At 32.2% G+C, this 12,705-nt stretch overlaps 1 protein-coding gene across 1 annotated transcript in view; it reads right to left on the bottom strand.

Annotated features, from left to right (window-relative positions):
• The window catches only part of LOC106869493 (MAP/microtubule affinity-regulating kinase 3), a 139,306-nt gene that overhangs the window by 36,647 nt on the left and 89,954 nt on the right, over positions 1–12,705 (bottom strand). The window contains exons 16-18 of the mRNA XM_052971982.1: positions 10,175–10,381; positions 8,401–8,579; positions 380–529 (exon numbers count right to left, since the gene is read on the bottom strand). Of these exons, the coding sequence (XP_052827942.1) occupies positions 380–529; positions 8,401–8,579; positions 10,175–10,381 (536 nt within the window). The remainder of the gene's footprint in view (positions 1–379; positions 530–8,400; positions 8,580–10,174; positions 10,382–12,705) is intronic.

Raw genomic sequence — 12,705 nt, 5'->3', positions numbered from 1 at the left:
ATATATATATATATATATATATATATATATATATATATATATATATATACACATATACATATATACACACATATATATGTATATATATATATATATATATATATATATAAAATGTAATTATAAAGAGAGAGAAATAATGAAAATGATGTAAAGGATTGGAAATGTCCTCAACAAAGAATCATGCAAGATGGTGCAGAGTGTTAGATAAAAAGCAGACAATTGACAGAATATTTAGGGAGGAGGGAATATTCATCCGATGTAGGAGGTGGTGGAAATACAAAGGCAACATATTTCAAAAATCCAAAGAACCATCAAAATTCAAATCGGCCATGGCAAGGAACTAATTTTTCTAGCAGTTGTAGCACCAATCTGTACTTACGTTGGCCTATAGGTATCAGATGTGTCTGAACTAATAGGTGGCAAATCTGGGACTCGTGATGGTTGACATGTGCTGGCTGACTTTACATGGCCCTTAGGCCTTGCTGATGGGGGCTCTGAAGATGGATTGGAAGTAGAATTTGGTATATGGCTGGAAGAGAAAAGCAGATTCTCAGGTTCATTACAACAGGCAGAGTTACTAATAGGAAATGAGGCAGAGACACTGATGAAGGCCAATCAATCCATATGGTAAATCTGAATAGCTGTTGCATTGATGAGTAGCATAATATATTTGATCTTCTGTATTTGTAGAATTTCTTGCATAAACAAAAGTTTAAAACCATAGAATCTTTGCAGCAAAACCAGAGCCATCAGACAGTATAATAATAACAATGTGATAGAAAAGTGTTGATATAATGATAACATGTTAAGTAATTAGCAGTAAAACTATTTTTGGATGTTTCTCCAGTTTGATTATTCTAATATTCCTATTTTTGAAATATGTGTATTGTGTTCCTTAATGGAATCAGAAGAAACTCTAAGAGAAGCATTTGAAATTTTGATATGCTGAGCTTGTGTAGAATTATATGAACAGAGTGATTTTGGCCCAAAGAAAAATCAAACTAAAAATATTTTATCTAACATCATGTGTAGAAGACAATTATCTTGACTAAAAGAACTCATCTGGTTCCTTTTTTATTTACAAAAAGTTAAACTTTTTATAGGCTTGTGGGAAATATAAGAGGCAAAACAATTCCAAGATGAACTGGAAGCAGTCAAAGAAATAATCTTCAATGGAAAGAAACGTCACCTATTTTTGGATCAAGCAACATATTCTTTCTGATTGCCTCAGAGCTATTAAAGAAATTTATATACCATTAATATTAGTTCAATTTGCTGGGTAGAAATTAAAAACTAAACTACTTAAAAACCATGTTTTTTCAGTGTTCAATACAGAACATAAGAGAATCTAATAAATAAACTTATGAGTATATCTAATTTTGTATAACAAAATGGAAGTAATCTAGAAAATGTGTAGATCACTTGACTTTTACAAGTAGTTTATGTAAGTAAAAATTAATGTTAATAAAATGTTATTTAAAGAAAGCTTAGAGTTTGTTTGGTTTTTTTTTCGTAAATATTGACTCCATGATGTAAAGATATCCAGCAGACTTTAAATGGTTGTGCAGGGCCGAAATTAATGTAATTTACCAGAAGTGAAAATAAGTAAAAGTGATTTGTTACAAGAATTTGCTGTGAGTCAAAACTGGAATATGACAAACAAAAATAATTACCAATTATACTCAATAGAATTCAACAGCATTTCAGGTAAACAAAAAACAAAATAAAAACCAGTCCTTCAAAAAGTATTTTTTCCAAACAGAAATCAATAATTAGGACATCTGAATAAATCTATTAAATTCATTTGACAGGACAAAGTTCCTCCATCAACCTCTGATGTGAATGATAAAAATTCAGATTATTAAAAAGGAAAGCAATTTAAAGTTTTGCTTTTTTGGTTAAAGTAAGCATTGCACATGAGTTTTCTTTTTAACATTTTCAGAAAGTCCCCATCTTCATGAAAGTTTAAATAGCCACCACATAACACTAGATGAGTATGAGTTAGTAACTTGTTGGATAATAGTTTAGTTAGTTGATGTATAATTAGGGAGTAGAAGAAATAGTTTGGTCTACAAAGTTTACATGCATATCAAATTGAAAATTTTCATTTTAAATGAAAGTAAATATTTTCCTAATTATGACTGTTAGTCAGTGTATAAATGGAAAATATTTAAAAACAAAATTCCAACTGAAAACTATATTCAAAAGTTTGTATACCATTTTCTTGTGTTTAGAGTTACAGATTCTTGAAATAAGTTTACAACCAAAGTAGAAGCAGCTTCATCATCCTAAGCTAAAGCAAATTTATAGACTTGACACACATTTAGATTTTCCTCTTTCATCAACCAGATGTATTAAATTTCATAACATGAATAGACAATATGCTGGAAACTCAGCATACTAGTTATATAATAATGTATTAGAGATAATATTACTAAATAATGTGCTTTGTATTACTGTAAAATAATGATAGAAATTAAAATATATATCCATTTCACTGAAAAAAAAAAAAAAAAAAAAAAAAAAAAAAAAAAAAGTTCAAATTTTGTACGAGAACTATTTCTGGAACAAACAATTAGCTTGAAAGGCAGAAGCAGCTAATCTTGAATGGCAAATGCAACAAAATTGTTATCATTTTTAAATGATTCCAAAATAATTTTCTGAAAAATGCATACTATGTTAAGAAAACTGAATGAAATTCTACCCTCATAGCATTCTCTATTTTCCAGTCAAATTAATTATGCATAGTAATAATTAAAAAAAAAAAGTTTTAATTACATTTTAGACAATTGTTCCAAATAATCAAGCCATTAGAATGCAATTATGTGCTACTGACATTAAAATATTCAATATTTTTAAAATTTCTAGAACCAAATTTTAGTGATCTGTGTAATTAGTGCCATGCAGTGAAAATTATACAATGCTAGATTGTATAATAATAAATTTGGAAAAACTTCATAGTGTCCAAATACACCAAGTAGAAACAGTGTAATACAATTTACTAGGCCATAAGATATCAGCACATTATCATTATTACTAGTTGGCCCCGTACCATCAAAAATGATGGCTAATTGTAGTATTTTATATATAAATATGGATGGTAAATCAAATTAATACACTTGTCAATGTTCACATACATTCACATACTTCTCTTGTACACGCACACACAGAGTTGAAATGCTGTTTGATTTTTCTTACATACACACACATATATATATTCACACAGAATTCAAACGGTTTCATTTTTTTTTTTTACCCTTCTTTCTTTATTCATCTATCACCCATTCCTTTCTCATTCATATGTTGTGATGGAGAAAGACACAAGAGTATATTATTATTATTATTATTATTATTATTATTATTAAGGTGACAAGCTGACAGAATTGTTAGCATGCCAGGCAAAATATTTAGCAGCATTTCATCCATCTTTATAATCACAGTTCAGATTCTGCCAGGATTGACTTTGCCTTTCATCCTTTCAGTCACTAAAGTAAGTACTAGTCAAGCACTGGGTTGATGTACCCAATTAGCCCCTCCTCCCAAATTGCTGTCCTTGTGCCAAATTTGAAACCATTATTATTATTATTCAAATTCCACCTAGGTCAACTGTGCCTTTCATCCTTTCGGGACTGATGAAATAAGTACCAGGTACATACTGGGATCATTATAATTGACTAGTCCCCTTCCCCAAAATTTCAGGCCTTGTGCCTATAGCAGAAAGGATTATTATTATTATTAAGGTGGTGAGCTGGTAAAATTGTTAGCACACTAGGCAAAATGCTTAGTGGCATTTTATTTGCCTTTATGTTCTGAGTTCAAATTCCACCAAAGTTTACTTTGTCTTTCATCCTTTCATGGTTGATAAATTAAGTACCAGTGAAACACTGGGGTCAATGTAATCGACTAGCCCCCTCCCACAAAATTTCAGGCCTCATGCCTTTAGTAGAAAGGATTATTATTATTATTCAGTAGTCAGATTTTTATCAATATCAAGCACAACTGCAGGCCTTGAGTAAATGCTATGGTTTGTTTTGATGTTATTTTTATTGTAAGTGCTTTATATAGGAAGTGCCTAGCAGTGCTATTTTCTGTATATTATATTTGTAAGTCCTAATGTTTTGATTATGTATGTGTATGTTTTTCAACCATACCTAATGCACCTACCATTAGAGGGATTATTTCTGACTTTTTTATTTTGAGAGATTCTATGCTTCTTTTAAGAGATACACTGTCATCTTTTGTGACTGATATGTCTATTAGAAGCCATTTCTTTTCTTGATGGTCCCTGATGACAATATTTGGTTTATTATTCTTGATCTTTCTGTCTGTATGTATTGATATACTCCAGAGAATGGTTGTTGTGTCATTTTCTGAAACCTTTTCTGGGATATGCATTTTTCTGTTGTCATTCCATAGTGCTGGCACAGCTTCCAGTGTATATAGAACCAAACTGCCATGTCTGTGGATATATTCCTTCTTAGCCAGAACTGGACAACCAGAGGCAAGATGATTTATTCTTTATTATTATTATTATTATTTTCTTTTTATTCACTTAACTTCCACTGATTTATCTATGTCATGTCTCAGCTCCATCCTGCAGCTTAGAGACAAAACACTTTCATCAACTGTTGCAAGTATTGCTGCCAACTGAGCTGTTGCAAGTATTGCTGCCTATTGAATACTTCCTACAAAGTTTGGTATTTAAGATGGTCCCAAGTGCACCAATCGCAATAGATACTACACTCAATCTTTAGGTTTTATGGATTTTTTTCCACTTCCAATCCTAGGTCTTCACAATATTCTACTCTGTAGGTATAGCTATATCAATGAAGATCCATTCTTTGGACTCTTTCTGTAGGAGAGTAATATCTGGTCAATTATGTTTCAGCTTTTTGTCTGCATATATTGGCATATCACGTGTGAATTTCACCAGATCATTATCTGCTACTGGCAAGGTTGGTGCTTATACCATTTGTTGGAACATTCTAGCCCATACTTCCTGCACAACTCCCAGTATACTTGCACTGCCACTTAGTTATTGTATCTTTTGTACTCCTTTTGAGCCAGTTTTGAGATCAACTAATATGTCTAACTGTCTTAGATGATTTTTCATATAGTCTATGCAAAGGTGATACTGCTGTTTTAACAATGCTACACTTGATCGAGATGGTTTATAAAGGTGTTCTTGAGCAGCAACAATCAGTCTTTCTGCCTATTCCTTTAAAAAAATACAATATTTCAATTATACCCAGGATTTTTCATCAGCTTCCTTTGCTGTTTGAAAAACTCTCGTGTAAGACTTTCTCTTTTCAGTTGATGATCTTTTCTCTATTAGTTCTCATATTGTATTTATCATTGTCATTAAGTACACCTTGCAACATTTTTTCATCACTATTTCTGAGATAGGGATGCAAGGACTTAATCACCTTCACAACAGTATCCTCTATTCCAACCAGTCCTCTTGCACCTTCCTTCCTAAGTAAAACTCTGCTACGTTACTGCTAGTATAAAGGTATCCATGTATAGCCAATATCTTCCTACTTTTCCCGTTCATGTTGACCAGTTTTTCCTTTGTCCATTCCACATCTCCTGCACAGTAGCATACCACATCTACAACCCATGCATTGATGTTTCTAATCAGGTTCCCTTTGTTTAGATTAGACCTACATAGCTTTTTAACTCTTCTGGTATTATTATTATTATTCAACAATTGAGAGTTTCAGGCAAATTTCTAGGCACCCATGCATAGCTATTACTTACCTAGTTTTTCTATCCATTCCACAATTCCTGCATAGTAAGGTATCACACCTTCAGCCCATGCATTGATGCCTCTAATCAGGTTCCCTCCACTTAGCTTAGACCTAAATAGCTTTTTAACTCTCCTGGTATTATTATCATTATTATTGAGTGAAAGAACAATGCATGTCATCAAAATGACACTGGGTTACAAATATATGAAGCCCAATGTACTCAACATAACTACCCATCTGATATGGGCACACCAGGTACATGGACCACAACAATATGTGCATGACATGGTGATCTCCTATCAAGATAAACAGTGCATGACCTAGCAGGTGGGAACCAGTTAGAATTTTCTTCAAGTTGAGTAGCCCATCCTGCTCAAGAGGTCTCTGAATAAGGGTTGTTTAAGGATGATAAATGAAACACCCATTTTTCCAGTACTGAATTATTAAAACCCCAAAGAATCCCTCCCAACACATGACTGATGCTCCTCCACTGCTCATAATCAAAGATTCACATATTGTCAGTCACTGAGGGACATGTTCAACTGGTTACAATCAAGCAAGTGACAAGCAAATCTGTGGTATTGAGCAGAATATTTGCTGTAGGCCATCTTTTACACCAAAGCACTTTATGTATATAATAACACTACCAATCAGTTAACATCAGAAGCCATGAGAGCCACTGTCTAGTACTGCATTAGTGCACAGTCTTCTGTTGTATTAAGGTTTGTATTGTGTTGTGTGTGTAATGAGAGTTGTGTTGTTCTGTTGGATATCCAACTGTAGAGTACTTGTTGTAAGGGTTGTTTATTTTATTGAATATTTATCATACAGAGTGTGTTTTGTGTTTGTGAATTATTTTACTTGGGTTGATAGAGTCTTGCATAGGATGTGGGCTGTTCCCAGCAGGGCTACTTTTTTGGATAGTGTATATTGTTGAGGGTCCAGGTATAGCTTCTATGTTTTTACTCATATGTTTTTTTATCACACCCTAAGGTTCCATTTATGACTGGTACTTTTTTCACCTTCATGCCCCACATTTTCAAAACTTCAATTTTGAGATCTTTGTACTGTGACAATTTCTCCACTTCTTTTTGGTTAGAAGGGACTGCCATGTCTATCAGTAAGCAGGTATTTTTTTCCAATCCTTGATTAGCTTTGATTCCTTTGTCAGTTTGAACAAGCCAATCCCAGATGATAGTGGCCTGGTCGTTGTCATATACATTGTTTGGCGCATGCTTATACCATTTCTTGTTAGTTTAAAACATTTTTTTTTATTGTAGTATTGGCATATTCCCCAGTGGATATAACTACTTAATCAGTTATGCCAGTCTATATATTCAGATTTGGCTAGGACTGGACAGCCAGAGACAACTCCTTGTGTATAGAGAAAAGCATTTTCTTTTTTTCTGTGTTGCTTTATTACAGGTAGTAGTCATCCACTTGTTGTTTCTAAGTATTTTTCTAGTCCAACTGTTATAGTAGTTCTCTATCTGTGTCAAGCCGCAACCTCCTTCTGAGTAAGGTACATATATACTGTTTGTGTCTGCTTCGGGGTGGCAACTTCTGTATGCTGTTAATAGGCTCCTGGATCTTCTAAGTTTTTCAATTCACTAATTTTCCAGTTTATTATGTTAAAGAAAGTAATTTATTATTATTATTATTACTATTATTATTATTACTATTATTATTATTATTATTATTAATAATAATAATAATAATAATATCATTATTACCTATCTATCTATCTATTTATTTATTTGCATTTCTGAATTGAATTAATTTGAACTAATGGAAGTTTTAGTGCGATATGCACCATATTAAATAACAAGGACAGTTGGGTGAACTGATAAATCAAATTCTTAATGGAGCTCAAGGTCAAATTTTTTGGAGCACCACAAACCCACAACTTGATGAGTTCAATCTGGAAGTTAACACTGCTAATTAATTAAGCTTTGTAATAATTAAAAATGAGTTTTACTTGAATTTCAGACAAATAATTGTTTCAAATACTATCAATCACTGATAGTATAGTTACTATCTTAGAACTATTTCAGTAGTTAATTTAACCCTTTTGATACCATCCCACCTGAGATCACTTCTGGTTCTAAGGTACAGACTTCCTGTTTTAAAGTAATCTTAAATTAAAATTTTCTATCAAAATTTCATGCTAATTTATGTTTCAAACATCAGCTTAATAACGATGAAGTTATTTTACTATCTTATTTAATATTTTTCAAATTGCATTATAAAGGGTGTAGTTCAAAAGAAATATGGCAACAAAAGGATTAGATAAGTTTCTGGTGACTATCTTACAATTTATCTAAGAATAAGTCAAAGACTACTTCAAGTAATTTGTGTAGTGCTACAAAAAAACCAAAAAAAATAAAACCCACATACATATGTTTATATTTCAATACAATAATAAAGATAATTTAGAAAATCTGAAAATATTAGTAAACATACTAGCAAGTTTATTATATACAAGGAAATATATAAGCTTTTGCATAAATCAAACACCACTGAGCTAAAACAGAAGACAAATTAAAAGTTTAGTTTACATAAATTCTAATAAGATGAAAATTATACTTTTCTTCTACTTACCCATAACAAAACCAACAAAAGCAATATCAAAAGAATTCAAATGTCTTACCTCCGGTAGTCTTGACCATTAGTTGTTCTGTTATTTTTTTCTATACTTGTCTTATTATCTCCAGGTCCAAAAGTACTTCTTCGTGTTAGAGAAGAACCACTTACAACATTGTTCTTTGGTGTTGTAGAAGGTCCACTTGGTTTTTTTGGTACCGACATTCTAACAGGACTTGCACTAATCTGCAATTTAAAATTCATTATTATTATTATTATAATAAATGATAATGACTTTTCTTTATTGGCCACACGGGCATCAGATGGAGGGGAGATCACAAAGATATGTTACATAGAGTGAAGGGATTTACTCAAAAACTGAATGAAAAAAGAAAAAATTCAAATGAAATTAAAAAAAAAAAAATCCTACTCAATACAACTTTACAACTCAGTAATGCCTGGGTAGTATACAAATGTTTGGGTTTGTTACTAGTCTTCTATAGAATGCAAGCATGGAACTTTCACTGTTATTGTTTGGCTGATAAAATGCAATGAGCACCTGACAACATTCATAATCTTGGTCTTTGCTTGATCCAGGATTGTAGCTCCATGAAAGAGATGAATCACAGAAAGATGATTCTCATGAATGGCAATAAAGTAGTGTAGCTTAGTGAATGAAATCATGAAATCAATTGTGTTATCTTGTTTATCAATCTTTCAGAGCTCGTATTGCACTGTAGTTCCAATATCTATCATTAGGTATTGTTGTCACTCGTGATACCTGCAATTACTTTCAATTCAGATTTGTTTATATCTGTTTATCAGCTACTTTCTCATTCTCATTCATTTGTGACTTTATTTTTTGCCCCCATGAAAATTCATAGCAGAAGTGCTAAGTGTCATGCTATAATGCTGGAAGATAAACTGGCTATGATAAAATGCCATAAAAAAGGTGAAAAAGTGGTAGCAATTGCACAATCTATCTGTATCGATGATTGTACATAATAAGGACAAGATGTGAAATGTGAATAGCAGGAGTGGACACCACCTTTCAGTGTGAAGTTTGAGTAAAGAGTGTAGCTTGTTCAGCAGAGATAGACTATAGGCAGTGGTCTCGAGATTTGTATTGGAGAGGCATAGGGTGTGTATGATTTGCATGTTAGTAAGAGAAGATGTATAATGTCTAGGTTGGATCAAATTATGGATGCCAAGAGAGAGTATTATTTAGTGACTATTGTTTTAGTTTTTTGGTATCTAGGAAAGGTAATTGATATCAGTGCATTACTGGGAGCCTCATCCATGCTTGCAACAGAGTGAAATTTGCTAAAAGCACCTGTGGCTCAGGTGGTAGCATTAAATCAGATGGCATATACCTACCAAACACAAAAAAAAAAGACTATGCCACACACAGAGTATTCCAAGGGATAGTGACAGTCAAACAAAGAGTACACATATATTTATATCTATAAATGCATTTAGTCCCAATATATGGAATTACTGCTTTAAAGTCATATAGTTACACACACATACAATCTTCTGAACACCACTTCATGTACTACTGACAATAACAATTATATATAAAAAAAAACAAAAAAAAACAGCAGTAGAAAAACCAATGCCAAAAGAGCTCAAACAGGATATTGAAGACTACAATATTGAAACAACAAAGAAGTAGACAGAAAGAGAAAGGATGAAAGTGAAAATAAATATATTTCAGTCTTTAACCTTCCTTACTAGTTTGTTGTTAAAGAACCAGATCCATAAAGAATCAGATCAATAACAAGATGTAAAAATAAATTCAAAATATGAATTAAGTTCAACATAGAGAGAAAAAAACAAACCTTAGGAGACTCCAGAGGCATGTTACCACCAGAAGGGGTCTTCATTCGAGAACTCAATGTACTTTCTTTTGTAGTAGTATTAGTATTAGTATCTATTGTGTTTTGCCTTCTTGTTGCATGAGAACTTGAAGACTGCGACTGTGAAGATGATGTAGCACTACCAGGTCCAGCAGGCCCTGCAATAATTGGGAGGAGAGAAAAAAATGTCTATCATACAGAGAAATGTATTTTTCTTTACATATTTGTTAAATGAAAACTTTTAATAAAAAGGCAACAGTTCACAAAACATTTTCAATAGAAAGGCAAGATAAAATCTTTCTTGTAATAACTTTCTTTTTAATACGAAATAACTTTTGAGAATTGCAAGATCCACTCCCTACCATTTTATATATATATATATATATATATATATATATATATATATATATATATATATATAACAGAATGACAAAATTAATAGTTAATAAAAGGAGGGCAGCAAGGATGGACAAATGCAATGTTCATATTTAACTTTTTTGATATCACCAGCCCCTAGTTCTATAATACAAACTCACTGTTTCAAGTGATCTGAATCAACATTTCCATCAAATTTTCATATTAATTTATGTCCTAACACTAGCTTAATAATAATGTCAAAGTCATTTTACTAAATTTTTCATTTTCAAATGTAATTGAAATAAAGGCAGTGTATTTTAAATAGATATATGGTAGCTAATGGATTAAACAGCATTGACAAGAAACAGTTTCTTATTAGGGAGACATGAGAAACAATACTCATTCCTAATCCCCAAATTTTTTCTAGATTCTTATGGAACTTACGGTAAAGGAAATTTAGTTCTTTATTTGTGGGAGCTAATGAACAATGTAATGATGATGTTTGGTCATCTCACAGCTACAAATATGTCATAGATCTAACAAAAAATGTACAACAGCTGTGAAAAAATCTATAACTAGAGGAGAAGCAATTCTCCTGTGGCTCCTCTCCTCTTAGCGTCTTATCTTGATATAAATTCATGGTTCATTAACTCCACAATGACCTTAAAAAATGACTTCCATCAGGTATCTACCAATTGTGTGACAGGGCTATACTTGCAATCTTAAAAATAACACTAGTAATAGTAATGATAATAAAAAGATTACAAATGTCTGTTAGACATGCAGAACTACATTCTCATAATTTCAACCACTTTAAATAATTGCACTTTGCTCCTTATTGAAGCATGTAACTCTTATTTTCAGTTACTTGAAAAGTAAAACCAGTTTTCTTCTCAACATTTTGACAAGAAGCACATTCAACTGTGAAAACATTAAAGATGGGTGGGGTGAGGCATGGGGTCATCATTCAAGGTAAAAGGGTTTTAAAGAAAAAATATTCAAGAAGACTAAGATATTTCAACAATAGTAACTTCAGTTTATATTAATAACCCTCTTTAAATCTTTTTGAAAATTAAATGTGCTTACATGATTTTATTGAGATTTTTTTTAAGGTGATGAGCTGGCAAACTTGTTAGTGTCAGAAAAATGCTTTATGACATTTCTTCATCCCGAGTTCCCACTAAGGTCAACTTTGCATTTCACTCTGGGCACATCCCATAGCTATGTAATCAAGAAGTTTCCCAACCACATGGCATTTTGTTCAGTCCCACTATGTGGAATTTTGGGCAATATCTTTTACTATAACCTAAGTTGCCCAAAACCTTGTAAGCAGATTTGGTAGATGAGAACTGAAAGAAGCCTGTTTTGTGTATATGTGTGTGCATTGCATGCACGCAGGGGTACCTCTGTCTTGACAACATGTGATAGTTATAAATGAGCTTCAACCTCAAACAAGCAGTGTTCTTCATTTCTAAACTTCCATGGAAACATGTCTGGCCATGGGGAAATATAACAGGAAGGGCATCTAACTGTAGAAAATCTACCTCAATGAGAAAGGAAATGTGTATGTTAAGACAATGATGTTAATTTTTAGTTTGTCAAACCTCAAACCAATTCATAAAACCTATTGTTGGTATATACATATAATGAATTATATCTGACTTGATATTGAAAATTTTTCATCTTAGTTTAGAAGTATTATTTTATTTTCTCATGACTTCTTAACTTGTTCCTATAATGTACAATATAACTCAGAAGGAATAATGAAAATTAAGCAGGGAATAAGTTATGACCATCACTTGCAACCGAGTATGACTTAGCTGTATGAACAACACTTTCGCTGTTTAAGGGGGCCTTGTGGTTGTGAACACACATAGATACCCTTTTGACCTTCCCAGATGTGAAAGTTAGGGGAAGAGGAGGGTGCATCATCACTGGGTTGGTGCTATGCTTATTAATGGATAAAGGCAAAGTTGACTCTGGTGGGATCTGGATTCAGAGTACAGAAACAGAGCAAAATTTGTAAAACATTCTCTCTAATGCACACATAACATCTCTGCAAATTGACTTTGACAATTTAGAAATTTACCACATGTTAAGAAAAATAAACAATAAATAAAATAATTAGAATTGCTTGATGAAAAACTAATTATAGT

This window comes from Octopus bimaculoides, chromosome 11 (assembly GCF_001194135.2).
Source record: "Octopus bimaculoides isolate UCB-OBI-ISO-001 chromosome 11, ASM119413v2, whole genome shotgun sequence".
In the NCBI taxonomy this organism is placed as follows: domain Eukaryota; kingdom Metazoa; phylum Mollusca; class Cephalopoda; order Octopoda; family Octopodidae; genus Octopus; species Octopus bimaculoides.
The sequence above is the reverse complement of the archived record's forward strand: the minus strand, read 5'-3'. Positions and strand labels throughout refer to the sequence as shown.